Source organism: Pongo abelii, chromosome 18 (genome assembly GCF_028885655.2).
Source record: "Pongo abelii isolate AG06213 chromosome 18, NHGRI_mPonAbe1-v2.0_pri, whole genome shotgun sequence".
Taxonomy (NCBI): Eukaryota; Metazoa; Chordata; class Mammalia; order Primates; family Hominidae; genus Pongo; species Pongo abelii.
The window spans coordinates 4665685-4686332 of record NC_072003.2 but is presented as its reverse complement, the minus strand read 5'-3'; the positions used below and the strand labels follow the sequence as shown (position 1 = coordinate 4686332).

Sequence of the window (20648 nt, the reverse complement as noted above, 5' to 3'; positions counted from 1 at the left end):
CGCCCAGCACAGCCGTGACGCTGGGAGGGGGTGGGCCCAACGGGGACGCCAAAGAGAGCCGCTCAGGCCTCCCCGCGCCCCCGGAGAGACGACTTCTGGAGAGCAGCGTCCGGGGTTTCGCCCTCGCCTGACAGCCCCTCCACGCCCGTCTTCGTCCTTCTGCCCGGCCTCACCCAGCTTCCGGTCGCCCCCGGCCGGGTCTCACCTCAGACCCGCGCAGGGGACCCAAAGGGCTGTGGCCCGGCCGAGCCCAGGTCCGAAGGCCCGGACCGAGGCAGGGCCCGCGAAGGACGCGGCGCGGTCCGAGAAGCCGGGCGGAAGGAAGGCCCCGGAAGGGCGCAGACAGCTCACCTGCCGCAGGTCGCTGTCGCCCGTCCGCCAGCCTCCAGTCAGCGTGCCCGTCAGCGACTCCCTCAGGCGCCGCAGTCCCTGCAGCCCAGCGGACGGGCGCGAGGCCGGCGCAACGTGGGCACGCAGCGCGGGGCGGGGCCTAGGGAGGACACGCCCCTTGTAGCTGACACGCCCTTGCGGGGGGCGGGAAGCGGAGCATGTGGCTTTCCCCAGGTCTCTGGAGGCTGCAGGCTCAGGCTCTGCTCAGCGGGGTAAGTAGGTGTGCTTCGGCAGGAACACTAGTGTTCGCAAGAGCCGAGGTGTGTGAGGGTGCCTCAGGGCTGGGCACTTTTCTTCCCCAGTGTGGTTTAATCCTTGTACATCCACTCAGTGATGTAAGAAATAGGGTTGTCAACCGTGGCACCACCCACTTGGTCACTTGCCAATGCAATCTGCGAAACTGAGTCTCAACTCTGACACCTCGGTTACCAGTCTTGTATCTGATCTCCCTGTTGCATTATTCGCATTCTTCAAACAGCAGCCAGAATGACGGAATGATTTTTTCTTTTTTTTTTGAGACGGAGTTTTTGCTTGTCGCCCAGGCTGGAGTGCAATGACGTTATCTCGGCTCACTGCAACCCCTTCTCCCGGGTTCAAGCGATTCTCCTGCCTTAACCTCCCGAATAGCTGGGATTACAGGCGCCCCGCCACCACGCCCGGCTAATTTTTGTATTTTTAGTAGAGACGGGATTTCACCATGTTGGCCAGGCTGGTCTCGAACTCCTGACCTCAGGTGATCCACCCGCCTCGGCCTCCCAAATCACTGGAATTACAGGCCACCGCACCCTGCCCAGAGTCATTTTTTAGTTTTATTGAACACAAAGAAATTACTGAAATCGTGGGCCGGGCGTGGTGGCTCATGTCTGTAATCCCAGCACTTTGGGAGCCTGAGGTGGGAAAATCACTTGAGATCAGGAGTTCGAGACCAGCCTGGCCAGCATGTCGAAACCCCGTCTCCACCAAAAATACAAAAAAAATTTAGCCGGGCATGGTGGCTCCTGTCTGTAATCCCAGCTACTCAGGAAACTGAGGCAGGAGAATCGCTTGAACCCAGGAGGCGGAGGTTGCAGTGAGCCAAGATCGCACCACCACTGCACTCCAGCCTGGGCGACAGAGCAAGACTCCACCTTGAAAACAAAAAACAAAACAAAACAAAAAAAAACTGAAATCAGTGCAAGTAGCAGCAACTTCAAAAGTGAGTTAGGGCTGGGCATGGTGGCTCCCACCTGTACTCCCAGCACTTTGGGAGGCTGAGGCAGGTGGATCGTTTGAGGCCAGGAGTTCAAGAACAGCCCGGCCAACATGGTGAAACCCCCCTCTCTACTAGAAATACAAAAAATTAGGCCGGGCGCGGTGGCTTACGCTTGTAATCCCAGCACTTTCGGAGGCCGAGGCGGGCGGATCACAAGCTCAGGAGATCGAGACCGCGGTAAAACCCCGTCTCTACTAAAAACACAAAAAAATTAGCCGGGCGTGGTGGCGGACGCCTGTAGTCCCAGCTACTCAGAGAGGCTGAGGCAGGAGAATGGCGGGAACCCGGGAGGCGGAGCTTGCAGTGAGCCGAGATCGCGCCACTGCACTCCAGCCTGGGTGACAGAGCGAGACTCCGTCTCAAAAAAAAAAAAAAAAGAAATACAAAAATTAGCCAGGCATGGTGGTATAGCAGGATGAGCCGCAGACAAGAACCCCTCAGACAATGAGTTGTAGAAGGAAAGGGCTTTACTCAGCTGGGAGCATCGGCGGACTCACGACTCCAAACACCGAGCTCCCCAAGTGAGCAATTCCTGTCCCTTTTAAGGACTTACAACGCTAAGGGGGTCTGTGTGAGAGGGTTGTGATCAATTGAGCAAGCAGCGGGTACATGACTGGGGGCTGCATGCACTGGTAATCAGAACGGAATGGAACAGGACAGGGATTTTCACGATGCTTTTCCATACAATGTCTGAAATCTATAGATAACACAAGCAGTTAGGTCAGGGGTTGATTTTTAACTACCAGGCCCAGGGCGCTGTGCTGGGCTATCTGCCTGTGGATTCCATTTCTGCCTTTTAGTTTTTACTTCTTCTTTCTTTGGAGGTAGAAATTGGGCGTAAGACAATATGAACCCAGGAGGTGGAGGTTGCACTGAGCCAACATCATGCCACCACTGCACTCCAGCCTGGGCGACAGACAGAACCAGACTGTCTTAAAAAAAAAAAAAAAAAAAAAGGCCGGGTGCGGTGGCTCACGCCTGTAATCCCAGCAATTTGGGAAGCCGAGGTGGGTGGATCATGAGGTCAGGAGTTCGAGCCCAGCCTGGCCAAGATGGTGAAACCCTGTCTCTACTAAAAATACGAAAATTAGCCGGGCACGGTGACGGTTGCCTGTAATCCCAGTTACTCGGCAGGCTGAGGCAGAATAGCTTGAGCCCGGGAGGCGGAGATTGCAGTGAGCGGAGGTCGCTGCACTGCAGCCTGGGCAACAGAGTGAGACTCCGTCTCAAAAAAAACAAAAAAACAAAAAAACTGGGCACGGTGGTTCATGCCTGTAATCCCAGCACTTTGGGAGGCTGAGGCGGGTGGATCACTTTAAGTCAGGAGTTCGAGACCTGCCTGGTCAACCTGGTGAAACCCCGTCTTTACTAAAAAATACAAAAATTAGCCGGGCTTGGTGGCACATGCTTGTAATCCCAGCTACTCGGGAGGCTGAGGCAGGAGAATCTCTTGAACCCAGGGGGCGGAGGTTGCAGTAAGCCGAGATCGCACTACTGCACTCCAGCCTGGGCGACAGACCAAGACCCTGTCTCAAAAAAATAAAAATAATAAAATTTTAAAAGTGAGTTAGGCAAAGAAATATCAAGCGGACAAGGCCTCAAGGGATAAGAGTCATGGACATAGCTTTAATTATCTTTGCTTGACGCCCAATACCTGAAAATTAAGATGTTCATGCAAGATAAAGAGGTAATTTTTCTCCTCCTCCCAGTCGTCACCCGTAGCATCCAGTTAAGCGGCTCTCCACCTTGCTCATGTTGGTCTATCTGGATTTACACAAATTCACTGTGCACGTGCCTGGGGCGGGCAAACCCGGAAAGGACGCTGAGTCCCGCGGGATCCAGGAGGAGCCAACTGCGCCGGAGGAGGGGTTTCGGCCGACACGTCAGGATTGGCGGCTGCAGCCAGGGGTCCTCGGACGCTGGGTTTCCGGGAGCGGCGCTCTGCCGGGTGGGGCCGGAGCTGCGGGGAGGGAGTTGGCGCCTAGCGCGCAGCTCCATCCCCGCCTCTGCAGTGGACTCTGCCGCAAAATCGGGGTCCCGGGCTCCTGGAACTTGTCCCGCCCAGGCCGCGGCGAGGTCACTCCAGCCGGTGGGATCCGGGCCAGGGGGCGGGTGACCGGAACCGGGGGAGGCGGGAAGGAGGAGGGGATCGGGCCCAAGGGAGACGAGGTGGGTCGCGGGACCCCGGTATCTCGGGACGGGCGTCTTGCCGCTCCGAGCCCAGCCGCCCCCCTCGACACATAATCGGTGCGTAGACAATCGGGGTGTCCTTTGTCGTTCCTGGCGGGAACCCTCGCCCCACCCCCAACTTCACGCCTCCCACTACCCCCAGATCTCTCTGGACCGCATTCGTCCCCTTCTCGTCCTCATGGTGGACAAGAAACTGGTGGTGGTTTTCGGAGGCACAGGTGAGCGAAACCCCAAACTGGGGCCCCTGCAGAGCCAGGGCGCCTAGCCCTAAAGACCGCCCGTCCTGGGGTTTGCAGGGAGGGGTAAGGTCACTGGGACCCCCGACCCGGGTTGGGGCTGTGGTCGCAGGAACAAGGCCCGTATTGCTTTCCAATTTTTTTTTTTTTTTTTTGGACGGAGTTTTGCTCCGTCACCCAGGCTGGAGTGCGATGGCACGATCTCGGCTCACTGCAACCTCTGCCTCCCGGGTTCAAGCGATTCTCCTGTCTCAGCCTCCCGAGTAGCTGGGATTACAAGCGCATGCCACCACACCTGGCTAATTTTTGTATTTTTAGTAGAGACGGGGTTTCATCATATTGGTCAGGCTGGTCTCAAACTCCTGACCTCAGGTGATCGACCCGCCTCGGCCTCCCAAAGTGCTGGTATTACAGGCATGAACCCCCACGCCCGACCTGCTTTCCAAATTAAAAAAAATAAATTACTTAACTTATTTGAATAGGAGTATTTGAACATGATACCAAAATTAAATCTTTCTAGCCTCCTCTTCCAGCTCATCTATCGCTGTTACCAAGTTTCTTGAATATCCTGCCAGAGTAGATAACATGTTATCATTTTTTCAAATGATAACATATTTCACTCCTATTTTTTTCTTATTTATACATATTTAATATCTATAACAGCTTTATTGAGATATAATTCACATACTATACAATCTACCTGTTTAAAGTCTGCAACTCACTGGTTTCTAGTGTATTCATAGAATTGTACAACCATCACCACAATCAATTTTAGAAAATTTCCATCACTCCAAAAAGAAACTCTGTGGCCCAGGTGCAGTGGCTTAACCCTGTAATCCCAGCACTTTAGTTGGACCAAATGGGCAGATCACTTGAGCTGAGGAGTTTGAGACCAGCCTGAGCAACATGGCAAAATCTCGTCTCTACAAAAAAATACAAAAATTAGTGGGGCATGGTGTCATGCACCTATAGCTACCTGGGAGGTTGAGGTGGGAGGATCACCTCAGTCCAGCAGGTCAAGGCTGCAGTGACCTGATTGTGCCGCTGCACTCCAGCCTGGGTGACAGAGTGAGACCTGATCTCAAAAAAAAAAAAAAAAAGAACTCAATGAACCTGTGAATAGTTACTCCCCATTCTTACTCCTCGCAGCCAACCCCTAGAAAGCTCCAATATACCTTTGGTTTCTATGGATTTGTCTATTCGGGACATTTCATATGAATAAAATCATAATATGTAGCCTTTTCTCTCTGGCTTCTTTCAGTTAGCATGTTTTCAAGGTTTGTTCATGTTGTAGTGTGTGTCCGGGCTTTACTCTCTTTTTTTTTTTTGAGATAGAGTCCCGCTTTGTTGCCCAGGCTGCAGTGCAGTGGCGTGATCTCTGCTCACTGCAACCTCTGCCACTTGGGTTCAAGTGATTCTCCTGTCTCATCCTCCTGAGTAGCTGGGACTACAGGCGTGAGCCACCATGCCTGGCTAATTTTTGTATTTTTAGTAGAGATGGGGTTTCGCCATGTGGGCCAGGTTGGTCTCAAACTCCTGACCTCAGGTGATCTGCCCACTTCAGCTTCCTAAAGTGCTGGGATTAGAGGCTTGAGCCACCACGCCCGGCCAACTTTACTTTTGTTTTAAGACAGTTTCTCTCTTGTTGCCCAGGCTGGAGTGCAATGGCGTGATCTCTGCTCGCTGCAACCTCTGCCTCCCGGGTTCAAGCAATTTTCCTGCCTCAGCCTCCCAAGTAGCTGGGATTACAGGTGTGCACCACCACACCGAGCTAATTTTGTATTTTTTTAGTAGAGACGGAGTTTCACTATGTTGGTCAGGCTGGTCTCAAACTCCTGACAGCTTTACTTATTTTTATGGCTGAGTAATATTCCACTGTATGGTTAGACCACATTCTGTTTATCCATTCATCAGTGGATGGATACTTCATTTATTTCCACTTTTTGGCTATTATGAATAAGGCTGCCGTGGAACATTGGTGTACATGTTTTTCTGAGTTAGGGTCTTGCTCCAGCCCAGGCTGGAGTGCAGTGGCTCAACTGTCACTCACTACAGCTTTGACTTCCAAGCCTCAAGCAATCCTCCTGCCTCAGTCTCCTGAGTAACTGGGACTTCAGATGAGCGCTAACAGGCCCAGCTGATTTTTTAATTTTTTGTAGAGACTGGGTCTCACCCTGCTGCCCAGGCTGGTCTCCAACTCCTGGCCTCAAGCAAAACCCATCCCCCTTACCCTCCCAAAGTGCTTAGATTACAGGTATGAGCTACTGTGCCCCGCCTCAGTCCTTATTTTTGATGCATTTCCGTGTAAATTGCAGATATGTGTACACCGCCCTTCCATACTAAAGCATGCATAACATTAGCTGGAATTCAGTATTTGTTTACAGATTTTTTTAAATTATGAGGTAAAATATACATATAATAAAGAATTTTTTTTTTTTTTTTTGGAGACAGGGCCTTACTCTGTCACCCAGGCTGGCGTGCAGTGGTGTGATCACGGCTTACTGCAGCCTCAACCTGCCGGCCTCAGGCTTTCCTCCAGCCTCAGCCTCCCCGGTAGCTGGGACTGCAGGCACATGTCACCACGCCCAGCTAGTTTTTGTATTTTTTTGTAGAGATAGGGTTTCGCCATGTTGCCCAGGCTGGTCTCAAACTCCTGGGCTCAAGAGATCTGCCTGCCTCAGCCTCCCAAAGTGTCAGGATTACAGGCATGAGCTACCGGGCCCAGCTGCAACGCGCAAAATCTTAAGGGTACATCTGACAGATGCGCATACCTGTGTGACTCAAGCTCCATCGAGATCTGAATAAGTTTTTGTATTCCTTTCTGTTAACTATTTTTCTTTGTCCCATTTTTGAGCAGATCTGAATATGGTTGTGTATCTGAATATGGCTTTATATTCTACTTCAGGAAGAATTTAAATCCCATCAAGATCTGAATATGGTTTTTTTCTTTTTTTTTGTGACAGAGTCTCCCAGGCTGGAGTGCAGTGGCCCAATCTTAGCTCACTGCAACCTCTGCCACCCTGGTTCAAGCGATTCTCCTGCGTCAGCCTCCTGAGTAGCTGAGATTACAGGCTCCACTGTGCCCAGCTAATTTTTTTTTTTTGAGACAGAGTCTCGCTCTGTCGTCCAGGCTGGAGTGCAGTGGTGCGATCTGGGCTCACTGCAAGCTCCACCTCCTGGGTTCATGCCATTCTCCTGCCTCAGCCTCCCGAGCAGCTAGGACTACAGGCGGCGGCCACCACGCCCGGCTAAGTTTTTGTATTTTTAGTAGAGACAGGGTTTCACCGTGTTAGCCAAGATGGTCTCGATCTCCTGACCTCATGATCCGCACGCCTCGGCCTCCCAAAGTGCTGGGATTACAGTCGTGAGCCACCACGCCCGGCCTAATTTTTTTTATTTTTAGTAGAGACGGGGGTTTCACCATCTTGGCTAGGCTGGTCTTGAACTCCTGACCTGGTGATCCACCTGCCTCAGGCTCCCAAAGTGCTAGGATTACAGCCACTGCACCCAGCCTGAATATGGTTTTGTATTCTACTTTTTTTACTTTATTACATCACAAATATTTTTTTCTTTTTTTTTTATTATTATACTTTAAGTTTTAGGGTACATGTGCACAATGTGCAGGTTAGTTACATATGTATACATGTGCCATGCTGGTGTGCTGCACCCCTTAACTCGTCATTTAGCATTAGGTATATCTCCTAATGCTATCCCTCCCCACCTACACCCCACAACAGTCCCCAGAGTGCATCACAAATATTTTTACCTTTATTTTTTTGAGACCAAGTTTCGTTCTTGTCGCCCAGGCTGGAGTGCAATGGCGCGATCTCGGCACACCGCAACCTCTGCCTCCTGGGTTCAAGCGATTCTCCTGCCTCAGCCTCTCGAGTAGCTGGGATTACAGGCATGTGCCACCACGCCTGGCTAATTTTGTATTTTTCGTAGAGACAGTGGTTTCTCCATGTTGGTCAGGCTGTTCTCGAACTCCCGACTTCAGGTGATCTACCCGCCTCGGCCTGTCAAAGTGCTGGGATTACAGGTGTGAGCCACCGCACCAGCCCCTTTTTTTTTGAGAGAGAATCTCGCTTTGTCACCCAGGCTGGAGTGCAGTGGCGCAATCTGGGGTCACTGCAACCTCTGCCTCCTGGGTTCAAACGATTCTCCTGCCTCAGCCTCCTGAGTAGCTGTGACTACAGGCGGGTGCCACCACGCCCGGCTAAGTTTTTGTATTTTTAGCAGAGACAGGGTTTCACTGTGTTAGCCAGGATGGTCTCGATCTCCCTACCCGGTGATCCACTCGCCCTGGCCTCCCAAAGTGCTGTGATTACAGGCGTGAGCCACTGCGCCTGGCCTTTTTTTTTTGATACAGATTCTCACTCTGTCACCCAGGCTGCAGTGCAGTGGTGCAATCTCAGCTCACTGCAACCTCCGCCTCCTGGGTTGCAGCAATTCTCGTGCCTCAGCCTCCTGAGTAGCTGGGAGTACAGGCATGTGCCGCCACACCCAGCTAATTTTTGTATTTTTTGATAGAGGTGGGGTTTCACCGAGCCAAGATCGTGCCACTGCACTTCAGCCTGGGTGACAGAGTGAGACTCCATCTCAAAAAAAAAATAAAATAAAAATACTTGAATGAGAATCGTCGCTGAGAAGGTTTCCTGGATGTTCCCTGCTGTGGTGGAATACTCCCTTCGGGGTTTCGCCCTTCAGTGGGACTTTCAGGCAGGTCTGACCTGAGAGGACTTTTTGACTCTCTGTAGGTGCCCAGGGTGGCTCCGTGGCCCGCACACTCCTGGAAGATGGGACATTCAAGGTTCGTGTGGTGACCCGAAACCCTAGGAAGAAGGCAGCAAAGGAACTGAGGCTGCAAGGTGCAGAAGTAGTTCAGGGAGACCAAGATGACCAGGTCAGCATGGAGCTGGCCCTGAATGGGGCTTACGCCACCTTCATCGTGACCAATTACTGGGAGAGCTGCAGCCAGGAGCAGGAGGTCAAGCAGGTGAGGGCAGGCGGGAGCTGCAGGGAGGCCGGGCCGGGCTAGGAGCAGACCGCCTGGGAGGAGCTCCGACTCTGCAGGGAAGGCCGACCACTGCAGGCCTTTCCCTCTTCTTCATGCCTCTGCCTGCTCTAGGCTGTGAAGCAGGTGGACGCTGTTGCTTTCTCATCCAATGACTTTTTTTTTTTTTTTTTTTTTTGAGGCAGTCTCAGTCTCAGTGAGCAACCACGCCTGGCCTGTTTGTTTTTAATAAAAAATGTTAGAAGTTGTTTTTTTTTATTTAAATAATTTCCACTTTTATTTTAGATTCAGGGGTACATGCACAGATTTGTTACATTGGTATATTGAGTGATGCTGAGGTCTGGGGTGTGACTGGACCTGTCACCCAGGTAGTGGGCACAGTACCCAGTAGGTAGGCTTTCAACCCTTGCCTCCCTCCCTCCCGTGGTCCCCAGTGTCTCTTGTTGCCTTCATGTCCATGTGTACCCATCCGAACTTGTTATTAGCCTTGACCCTTTCTTCAATTATGGTCTTACCTAGAAGCCCATTATATAGAGCGGACAAAGACAACTTCTCTGATTAATGCAGATCTTTTTTTTTTTTTTTGAGACGGAGTCTTGCTCTGTCGCCCAGGCTGGAGTGCAGTGGCGCAATCTCGGTTCACTGCAAGCTTCGCCTCCCGGGTTCACGCCATTCTCCTGCCTCAGCCTCCCGAGTAGCTGAGACTACAGGTGCCCACCTCCATGCCCAGCTAATTTTTTGTATTTTTAGTAGAAACGGGGTTTCACCGTGTTAGCCAGGATGGTCTCGATCTCCTGACCTCGTGATCTGCCCGCCTCGGCCTCCCAAAGTGCTGGGATTACAGGTGTGAGCCACCGCGCCCGGCAGTTTTTTTTTTTTTTTGAGACGGAGTCTCGCTCTGTCACCCAGGCTGGAGTGCAGTGGGGTGATCTCGGCTCACTGCAACCTCTGCCTCCCAGATTCAAGCAGTTCTCCTGCCTCAGCCTCCCGAGTAGCTGGGATTACAGGTGTGTAGCAGCACACCCAACTAATTTTTATATTTTTAGTAGAGACGGGGTTTCACCATGTTGGCCAGGCTGGTCTTGAACTCCTGACCTCAGGTAATCTGCCCGCCTCAGCCTCCCAAAGTGCTGGGATTACAGGCGTAAGCCACATGCCCGGCCCTAAGCAGATCTTATTTCTTTTATTTATTTATTTATTTTTTGAGACCGAGTTTCACTCTTGTTGCCCAGGCTGGTGTGCAATGGCGCAATCTTGGCTCACCACAACCTCCGCCTCCTGGGTTCAAGTTATTCTCCTGCCTCCGCCTCCCAAATAGCTGAGATTACATGCATGCGCCACCATGCCCTGGTAATTTTTTTTGTATTTTTAGTAGAGACGGGGTTTCTCCATGTTGGTCAGGCTGGTCTCGAACTCCCGACCTCAGGTGATCTGCCTGCCTCGGCCTCCCAAAGTGCTGGGACTGCAGTCATGAGCCCCCGCGCCCAGCCCAGCAGATCTTATTTCTAATCCTGATGATTCCGTGTGGGCTTCCTGGTACTGTCACGACAAAGGACCATAATCCACGTGGCTTAAAACCATAGAAATCAGCTGGGCACAGTGGCTCATGCTTGTAATCCCAGCACTTTGGGAGGCCAAGGCGGGCAGATCAGTTGAAGTCAGGAGTATGAGACCAGCCTGGCCAACACAGTGAAACCCCGTCTCTACTAAAAATACAAAAATTAGCTGGGCATGGTGGCGGGCGCCTGTAATCCCAGCTACTCAGGAGGCTGAGGCAGGAGAATCACTTGAACCCGAGAGGCGGAGGTTGCAGTGAGCCCAGATTGCGCCACTGCACTCCAGCCTGGGCGACAGAGCTACACTCTGTCTCAAAAACAAAAACAAAAACAAAAACCATAGAAATCGATTCTCTGATATTCTAGAAGTCCAAAATCAAGGTGTCAGCAACGTCACCCTCTCTCCAGAGGCTTTGAGGCCAGGCGTGGTAGTTTATGCTTGTAATCCCAGCACTTTGGGAGGCTGAGGTGGGCAGATCACTTAAGGTCAGGAGTTCAAGACCAGCCTGGCCAACACGGCAAAACCCTGTCTTACAAAAAATACAAAAATTAGCCAGGCATGGTGGTGGGCGCCTGTAGTCCCAACTACTCAGGAGGATGAGGCAGGAGAATTGCTTGAATCCAGGAAGCAGAGGCTGCAGTGAGCGGAGATCACGCCACTGCACTCCAGTCTGGGTGACAGAGTGAGAGTCCATCTTAAAAAACAAAACAAAATAAGGGGTTTGAGGGAAATCCTTCTTCACGGTTTCCGGCTTCTCGTGGCTCCAGGTGTTCCTGGGCTTGTGGCCACAAAGCTCCAATCTCCGCTTCCCTCTTCGCATGGCCTTCTCCAGGTGTCGTCTCTTCTCTCGTCTCTCATGAGTACCCTGGTTACTGGATTTAGGGCCTATCTAGTTAGTGCAGGATGTTCCCATCCCAAGATCCTTCATGTAATTACATCTGCCAAGACCCTTTTTCCGAATAAGGTCACATTCAGTTTTCAGGAATGAGGATGCGGCGTATCTTTTCGGAGGCCACCATCCGAATCCCTGCATCACCTCATGCAGTATGTAGTGTTGTCATCTGCATTTAACCAGCGAGGTCAGGATGGTGCCATCACTTCTCTGGGGTCACAAAGCTCGTACATGGCAGAGCCTGATTGGAACCTAGGCAGCTGTGGTGCCTGTGTATAGCCTCCCAGGGCTGTCCAAGGAAGACGGCTGAGCTCCATGGGCAGGGTGTTCTCACACCAGCAGAGATGGGACGTGTGCATTTTCCTTTGGGCCTCCATGCAGGCTGTCCCCCTGCAGCTGACCTGTCCGCCCCTCCTATGTTGCACATGGCGGGCCAGAGTCGGTAGCTGGTAGAAGGCTTCCGGGGCTGTGTTAACGGGCGTGGTGTCATGTGTGAACATCATTCCAGGAGAGGGGGCCTCCTCGGGTAAGTGGGGTCTGGCTGTTAACCTCGCAGATGGTGGCCGCTCCGGGATTAGAACGCTGGGGCTGTGACCAGGGACAGACGTCCTTCCTCTGAGCCTTGTGTTCTCTCCTTCCCTGCCCTCCAGGGGAAGCTGCTCGCTGATCTGGCCAGGCGCCTGGGCCTCCACTATGTGGTCTACAGCGGCCTGGAGAACATCAAGAAGCTGACGGCAGGGAGATTGGCCGCTGCGCACTTTGACGGCAAAGGGGAGGTGGAGGAATATTTCCGGGACATTGGCGTTCCCATGACCAGTGTGCGACTGCCCTGCTATTTTGAAAACCTCCTCTCCCACTTCTTGCCCCAGAAAGCCCCAGATGGAAAGAGTTACTTGCTGAGTAAGTGCCCTTCCTCGCAGCACATGGTGAGGCAGAGCTCTCGCCTTGTAAACCCGTTGGTGTAGCAGACTGCGGGCCGCTGTCACGTGGTGCCAGGTTCAAGCCGTGGCTCCCTCATGTTAGGCCCAGGACTGAGCACATCCTGTCAGCTTGCGGGGCCTCATCTTCCTGTTCTGTGAGATGGGCTTTATACCAACATTCGCAGGGATGGCAAGATCTACTGAGATGGTGGTGACGCAATATTCGCTTGGTCCATTGGAAGACTTTACAGAGAGAACGTAGTGATGGTCAGTTCTCCTTCAAAGATAAGGAGGAGGGCCGGGCACTGTGGCTCATGCCTGTAATCCTAGGACTTTGGGAGGCTGAGGCGGGGAGATCACCTGAGGTCAGGAGTTCGAGACCAGCCTGGCCAACATGGTGAAACCCCATCTCTACTAAAAATACAAAAATTAGCTGGGCATGGTGCCACCCACCTGTAGTCGCAGCTACTAGGGAGGCTGAGGCAGGGGAATCGCTTGAACCCAGGAGGTGGAGGTTGCAGTGAGCCAAGATTGTGCCACTGCACTCTAGCCTAGGCGACAAGAGCGACACTCCGTCTCAAAACAAACAAAACAAAAAAACCAAAGACAAGGAGGAGAGGATTTGGAAAATGAAGTTTGTGAAATCAGCAGATTTCACAAACTAGGAAAGCTCTTTCTTCTCAGTGCCCACTGGGGCTATAAACAGGTTAGGTGCACTGGCCCTGGCTGGGAAGGAGGCTCACCCAACCTGTGTCCTGCTGGCCACTCAGTGATCACGGCAGGAGGGGTTGGTGCCTCTGGCTGGCCACTTCTTACCCCTCTGCTTGAATGCCATGTCACCCTTGCATAAGGGCCTGCGGGGCTGCAAGATAGCCCATGGGAGTCCTGCTCACCTGACGGGCCGAGTCTGGTGGTAGCAGTAGCCCCTTGGTACCACCATTTATTATAGTTTGCAAAGCTGGCCGGGCGCAGTGGCTTACGCCTGTAATCCCAGCACTTTGGGAAGCTGAGGCGGGCGGACCACCAGGTCAGGAGTTCGAGACCAGCCTGGCCAGCATGGTGTGAAACCCCATCTCTACTAAAAATACAAAAATTAGCCAGCCCGACGTGGTGGCGCACACCTGTAATCCCAGCTACTCGGGAGCTGGGGCAGGAGAATCGCTTGAACCCGGGAGGCAGAGGTTGCAGTGAGCTGAGATTGTGGCACTGCACTCCAGCCTGGGCAACAGAGCGAGACCCCGTCCCAAAAAAAAGGCTGGGTGCGGTGGCTTACGCCTGTAATCCCAGCACTTCGGGAGGCCAAGGAGGGCGGATCACGAGGTCAGGAGATCGAGACCATCATGGCTAACTTGGTGAAACCCCTGTCTCTACTAAAAATACAAAAACTTAGCCGGGTGTGGTGGCAGGCGCCTGTAGTCCCAGCTACTCGGGAGGCTGAGGCAGGAGAATGGTGTGAACCCGGGAGGTGGAGCTTGCGGTGAGCCGAGATCGCGCCACTGCACTCCAGCCTGGGCGACAGAGCGAGACTCCGTCTCAAACAAAAACAAAAAACAAAAACCTGCAGTCAGGGATATCTCCTGCTCCGGTCTCTGAGCTCTGTGCCCTCGAGCTCCCAGGTTATCTGAACAGGAAGCTGCACTGGCCCCTGTCTCTAGGTAAGGAGGATGGGACCCGAGCATTTCACAGGCCACACCCAGACACTTGCCAGCCTCCCCATCTACAAAACCTCAGCCTGGAAGGTTGCGAGTCATTCATTCATTCAGGATTTATCAAGCGTTTATCATGGATGTGCTGCTCTAGGCCAGCCGTTGGTGTCTGGTTAATCAGGATTCCTGGTAAGTGAGTTGGTATTTGGAGTATCCACCCAGAGGTGGACATTCCAGCTTCCAGGAATTTAGGATATGACAGAGTACTTCAGGCTGGTGCCTCGGGATCAGAGTACTTCAGGCTGGTGCCTCGGGATCAGAGTACTTCAGCCTGGTGCCTCTGTAGCAGCTTTCAAAGTCCTTTTCCTTTGTCCCTTCTCCGTCATCCTAGCGCTGAGAGAGCTGGGCAGGCCCAGGTTCTTAGCTGCATTCTAGGAATGCAGTGACCCAGGCTCAGAGAGCCTCAACAGCCTGCCCTAGGTGGCAGTACCCGGATTCCATCCCGTTTCCTGACTCAATTCCACTGCTGCCTCTGTGCTACCACAAATAGCAAGACTTGTCTTAGCTATGCCCGAGTGCTGGAGTGTGCAGCTGACTGCTGGGAAGAACCAGCTTGGACCCTTTGGAGAGGGGCTCTGTCCCTGCCCGTGTCTGCCCTCAGGACATGTACCAGCTCACATCTCTGCCCCACAGGCTTGCCCACAGGTGACGTTCCCATGGATGGCATGTCCGTGTCTGACCTGGGTCCTGTGGTGCTCAGCCTGTTGAAGATGCCAGAAAAATACGTCGGCCAGAACATGGGGCTGAGCACTTGTAGGCACACGGCCGAGGAGTACGCTGCCCTGCTCACCAAGCACACCCGCAAGGTCGTGCATGATGCCAAGGTGGGCCTCCTGCCCCAGGGGACTCAGGCATGCTCGTCAGGGCTTTCTAGCTCCCATAGGGAGGGTGTATCCAGGGCTGCCCACCCCTCTGGGCATTGCATCTAAATTCATTTGGTTCATTGTCAACGTTTATTTTCTGCTGTTCCAGGAGCTAAGTGGCCACAGAGTGAAATTTCTGGCTTAGATGTTTTGACTAAATAGAGAGAAAAGCTTCCAGGAGGAGGGGGCCATAGGAGCCAAGGCGAGGAGGGGTGAAAATGCAGGCCCTGCTGGGCTCCTCTGTGGGAGGGGATTTGAAGGGAAAGAGTCTGGAAAGATAGGCCCGACCCCTCCCCTGTTGGAGGGGATTTAAAGGGAAAGAGTCTAGAAAGATAGGCCCGACCCCTGCCCCCACTGGCCTGGCTGGGTGGGCAGGAGGCCTACTGGACAGACTCTTGGGTACCTGGTTTCTAAATGTTTGTCATTACCATTAGGAAAGTAAGACATACTCATTAAAGAATCTGGGAGGCTGGGTGCAGTGGCTCATGCCTGTAATCCCAGCACTTTGGGAGGCCGAGGCAGGTGGATCACCTGAGGTCAGGAGTTCGAGACCAGCCTGGCCAACATGGTGAAACCCTGTCTCTACTAAAAGTAAACAAATTAGCTGGGTGTGGTGGCAGGCACCTGTAATCCCAGCTACTTGGGAGGCTGAGGCAAGAGAATCACTTGAATCCAGGAGGCAGAGTTTGCAGCAAGCTGAGATGCCACTGCACTCCAGACTGGGCGACAGAGCGAGACTCCAACTCCAAAAAAAAAAAGAATCTGGGAAACACTGGAGTCCTTAAAAGACAAAAGTTGGGCCGGGTGCGGTAGCTCACACCTGTAATCCCAGCACTTTGGGAGGCTGAGGCGGGCAGATTACAAGGTCAGGATATCGAGACCATCCTGGCTAACATGGTGAAACGCTGTCTCTACTAAAAATGAAAAAAATTAGCTGGGCGTGGTGGGCCTAACTCCTGGGCTCAAGCGATCCTCCCACCTCCACCTCCCAAAGTGCTGGGATGACAGGTGTGAGCCACCGTGTCTGGTCAAGCTTTGGTTTTTGAGCAAGAAAGTGATGCAGGCAGGTCTCTGATTTGGAAGGGACTGAGATATTTTTGTCTCATGATCTGAAAATAATAGTCTTTTTATTTATTTATTCATTTTTGAGACAGGGTCTCACTCTGTTGCCCAGGCTGGAGTACAGTGGTGTGATCCCAGCTCACTGCAACCTCCACCTCCTGGGTTCAAGCGATTCTCCTGTCTCAGCCTCCTAAGTAGCTGGGATTACACGCACCCACCACCAGGCCCGGCTAATTCTTGTATTTTTGGTAGAGATGGGGTTTTATCGTGTTGGCCACGCTGGTCTCGAACTCCTGGCCTCAAGAGATTTGCCTTCCTCAGCCTCCCAAAGTGCAGGGATTACGGGCATGAGCCACAGCATCTGGCCAAGAACAATCTTTAAACTGATCTAGAATGCCAGGCAGCTCACGAGAGCAGCAGTTTCTGAACTTTCGGCTCTTAGTAGAAGTTTTCAAATGACCTTGTACTGAGGACCTGGGTCAGGGACTGAGACAATAGTGGCTCTGGGTGTAGCAGGTCGGGAGACCCCAGCCCTGGGGCACTGGAGGATGCCGGCCATGACAGGCTCCTCTGCTTCCAGATGACTCCTGAGGACTACGAAAAGCTTGGCTTTCCCGGTGCCCGGGACTTGGCCAACATGTTCCGTTTCTATGCCCTGAGACCCGACCGTGACATCGAGCTGACCCTGAGACTCAACCCCAAAGCCCTGACGCTGGACCAGTGGCTGGAACAGCACAAAGGGGACTTCGCCCTGCTGTGACCTGCCCGCCTCGCGGCCCCTTGTCGGGGTCGGGGGCACCAGAGGGGCAGAGGCACTAACATCTGAATAAAGCCATTGTTCTCCCAGATGGCTTCCAGGAGAAAAGGACTCTGCTTCCAGGACTTGAGTTGGGGTGGTAGCTGTGTACCAACACAGCAGTAAGTGGCGGGAAGTGGGGCGTCCAGGGCTGTACCAACACAGCAGTAATGGGGGGGTCTAGGGCTGTACCAACACAGCAGTAAGTGGGGGGTCCAGGGCTGTACCAACACAGCAGTAAGTGGGGGGTCCGGGGCTGTGCCAACACAGCAGTAAGTGGGGGGGTCCGGGGCTGTACCAACACAGCAGTAAGGGGGTCCAGGGCTGTACCAACACAGCAGTAAGGGGGGTCCAGGGCTGTACCAACACAGCAGTAAGGGGGGGTCCAGGGCTGAAGGGATCACTTGGTGACTGGGACGAATGACCTAAACTTGTTTAGTCAAACAGGTGTGAAGTGGCCTGTTCTGACCTCAGCTAGCAGAACAGCTCTGACCAGCAGCCTCTGTTCTCACATGTGAAATTCATTCACAGACCGGGACATAGCACAGGACACAGAGGAGCCCCAGGAGCCGAGCTTCTGACACACCCATTTCATCTCCAGAGCTAGTGAGGCCATCTGCACATGTGAGCTGGAGACAGGCTCTGCAGGGAGGTGTGGGAGATGTGGGCTTCTCCCTTTCTCTCCTCATCCTTGTCCTGGAAGGAGCTGGCCTTGGGATGCCATCCTGGACACAGGTGAACTTCAAACAGGTTGGAAAAAGGAAAATCGGATGTGGCAGAGTTGTGGTCCACAACGCACAGTAATTGGACACTGCTGGGAAAAGGTGACACTGCCTGCAGCAAAGGCTGGGAAGCAAAACTGAAGGAGAAACAACCCACCTTGCTTGCTGGGGTGGGTCACAGAGAAGGACAGAGGCCGAGAGACCAGTCATTTGCCTGAGAGTTTGTGGTCCATGGCAGCTCCGAATTTTTTTTTTTTTTTTGAGACGGAGTCTCACTCTGTCACCCAGGCTGGGGTGCAGTGGCACGATCCCAGCTCACTGCAGCCTCCGCCTCCTAGGTTCAAGTGATTCTCCTGCCTCAGCCTCCCGAGTAGCTGGGATTACAGGCATGCACCATCAAGCCCAGCTAATTTTTGTATTTTTAGTAGAGACGGGGTTTCACCATATTGTCCAGGATAGTCTCGATCTCTTGACTTCGTGATCCGCCCGCCTCGGCCTCCGAAAGTGTTGGGATTACAGGCATGAGCCACCGTCCCCGGCCATTTTTTTTTTTTTTTTTTTTTTTAAAGAGTCAAGGTCTTGCTCTGTTGCCCAGGCTGGAGTGCAGTGGCAGTCATAGCTCGCTGCAACCTTCACCTCCCAGGCTTATGCGATCCTTCCACCTCAACCTCCTGAGTAGCTGGGATTACCATACAGGTGTGAGCCACCGAGCCCAGCAGTTCTGTGAATTTCAACACGTTTAGGTTTGTGTGACTACCATCACAGTTTTCATTTTTTTATTTCCCCACCCTGGCTCTGGCACCCCCAGGCACAAAAGTTCATTCTATCCATTGACTGAAGCATTTCTTTGACAATTTACCAGTATGCTGGGCCCTAAATACAATGTAGCAAAAAAAGTTATGTTCCCTGCCTTGAGGAGCTTATATTTAGTGGGAGAGCCTGATAGAAACACACAATAAATAGTTATGAATCCACGCCTGTAATTCTGGCATTTTGGGAGGCTGAGGTGGAGGATGGCTTGAGTTCAGGAGTTCGAGGCCAGCCTGGACAACATAGCAAGACCCCATTTCTACTTAAAAAAAGAAATACCAAAGAAACTAGGGCCAGGTGTGGTGGCTCATGCAGGTGGATCACTTGAGGTCAGGAGTTTGAAACCAACTTGGTCAACATGGCAAAACCCTGTCTCTACCCAAAAATACAAAAACTAGCTGGGCGTGGTGGCATGTGCCGGTAGTCCCAGCTACTCAGGAGGCTGAGGCAGGACAATCAGTTGAACCCAGGAGGTGGAGGTTGTGGTGAGCTGAGATTGTACCACTGCACTCCAGCCTGGGCAACAGAGGGAGACTCTGTCTCAAAAACAAAAAACAGAAGAAATGGTGGCAGGCGTGGTGGCATGTGCCCGTACTCCCAGCTACTCAGGAAGCTGTGGTGGGAGGATCACTTGAGCCCAGGAGGTCAAGGCTGTAGTGAGCTGTGATTGCACCACCACAAGCCAGCCAGGGCAACAGAGTGAAAACCTGTCTCAAAAAACAAAACAAAACCCAAAAAACAAATTGACATAAGGGCTGCAAAAAACAAAACAGGAAGGATAAATAAATGGGGACAGGAGCAGCATCGGGGGAGGTGACCAGTAAGCTAAGGTCTGTGGATCATGCCCTTGGCCATATGACTGTGGACCCACTTTGCCTTTTACGTTCCCACCTGGCCCATTTGTGACCCTTCAAGAGTCATGAGAAATAAGCAGAACTTCTAGTTAAAAGATAAGACCTGCACAGTATTTATTAACAAGCAAGAGTGTGAAACAAGCCTCTTGCAGCAGCCGTGCAGCTGCCATACTCCACATCAGAGCCGGCTCTGCAGTGCTATGAACACAGAGGGGCAGGGGCAGCTGGAGGCCTGCGGGCCTGGAGAGGATTCTTGCACACTGAGGGGGGTTTGGTTGACAGGGAAGGAAACAAAGGCCAGTCCACCAGAACCCAAAGGACTATGAGTGAGGAGGGGGCTCAGGTTGGAAACAACCCAATCCCAGGCCTGAGGTGGGAACGGGGCTGAGGACCAATGCCTGAGAGCTGGCCTTGTCCACCCTCCTAATGTTTTTTTTGAGATGGAGTCTCACTCTGTTACCCAGGCTGGAATCCCGTGGCGCAATCCTGGCTCACTGCAACCTCCGCCTCCCAGGTTCAAGCGGATCTCCTGCCTCAGCCTGCCGAGTAGCTCGGAGTACAGGCGCCCACCACCAAGTCTGGCTAATTTTTGTATTTTTAGTTCAGACAGGGTTTCACCATGTTGGCCAGGCTGGTCTCGAACTCGTGACCTCATGATCCGCCCACCTTGGCCTCCCAAAATGCTGGGATTACAGGTGTGAGCCACCACGCCCGGCCCACCCTCCTTATGTTTAAGCAAGTGCCAAACATGCACCTCCCACAGGCTCACGGGCCTAGAGATACTTTATTTTCTTGAGACAGGGTCTGGCTCTGTCACCTAGACTGGAGTGGAGTTGCATGATCACAGCTCACTGCAGCCTTGAACTCCTCAGCTCAAGCAATCCTGCCACCTCAAGCTTTCTAAGTAGCTGGGACTACAGGTGCAAGCCACCACTCCCAGCTAATTTTTTAAATTTTTTTGTAGAGATGGGGGTCTCACTCTCTCGCTCCTGGGCTCACGCAATCCTCTCTCCTTGGCCTCCTAAAGTGTTTGGATTACAGGTGTGAGCCACCATGCCTGACCCTTTTCTTGTATTTTTAAATACATACTCCTACTCAGAAGCTTTAAAGAAGTCTGGTAACAAATACATCAGGAGCACAAGTGGAAATAAATGAAACCCAGGCCCGGAAAGGGCACTGAATTCTACAGCTGTTGCACGGCCACCTTTTTTTTTTTTTTAGATGAAGTCTCGCGCTGTCACCCAGGCCAGAGTGCAATGGCATGATCTCCAATCACTGTAACCTTCACCTCCTGAGTTCAAGTGATTCTCCTGTCTCAGCCTTCTGAGAAGCTGGGATAACAGGCGTGCACCACCACGCCTGGCTAATTTTTTTGTATTTTTGT

General features: G+C 52.5%; 2 protein-coding genes across 17 annotated transcripts in view; one reads left to right on the top strand and one right to left on the bottom strand.

Annotated features, from left to right (window-relative positions):
* The window catches only part of HMOX2 (heme oxygenase 2), a 34618-nt gene extending 31299 nt beyond the window's left edge, over positions 1-3319 (bottom strand). For 2 of the 10 annotated variants that reach the window (XM_054533364.1, XM_054533367.1), the window contains exon 1: positions 352-513. The gene's annotated coding sequence lies outside the window, so the exon portion shown is untranslated. Of the gene's footprint in view, positions 1-205; positions 229-351; positions 514-3296 lie in introns of those variants that run through there. The other 8 variants (XM_002826071.4, XM_054533369.2, XM_002826076.3 and 5 more) reach the window with 7 other exon arrangements.
* Positions 525-16928, top strand: NMRAL1 (NmrA like redox sensor 1). Of its 7 annotated transcripts, XM_024233204.2 has the most exons (7): positions 525-602; positions 3352-3731; positions 3975-4050; positions 8826-9064; positions 12182-12431; positions 14791-14981; positions 16663-16928. In XM_024233204.2, exons 3-7 carry the CDS (start codon positions 4011-4013, stop codon positions 16840-16842), a joined length of 900 nt encoding a protein of 299 aa, XP_024088972.1. In that variant the 5' UTR covers positions 525-602; positions 3352-3731; positions 3975-4010; the 3' UTR covers positions 16843-16928. The 7 variants fall into 7 exon arrangements, with proteins under 7 accessions (XP_024088972.1, XP_054389336.1, XP_063573613.1 ...); XM_024233203.3 differs by lacking the exon at positions 525-602 and having other exon boundaries at positions 3498-3718; XM_024233202.3 differs by lacking the exon at positions 525-602 and having other exon boundaries at positions 3598-3889.
* Positions 16929-20648: the final 3720 nt, after the last annotated feature.

Excerpts from the sequence above, each read along its gene's own strand:
- NMRAL1 (XM_054533361.1), top strand. The coding sequence starts at position 3,309 with ATGTTCATGCAAGATAAAGAGGTAATTTTTCTCCTCCTCCCAGTCGTC. Across the intron at positions 4,051-12,181 it reads GGTGGTTTTCGGAGGCACAG|GGGAAGCTGCTCGCTGATCT; the intron begins GTGAGCGAAACC and ends CCTGCCCTCCAG. Across the intron at positions 12,432-14,790 it reads TGGAAAGAGTTACTTGCTGA|GCTTGCCCACAGGTGACGTT; the intron begins GTAAGTGCCCTT and ends TCTGCCCCACAG.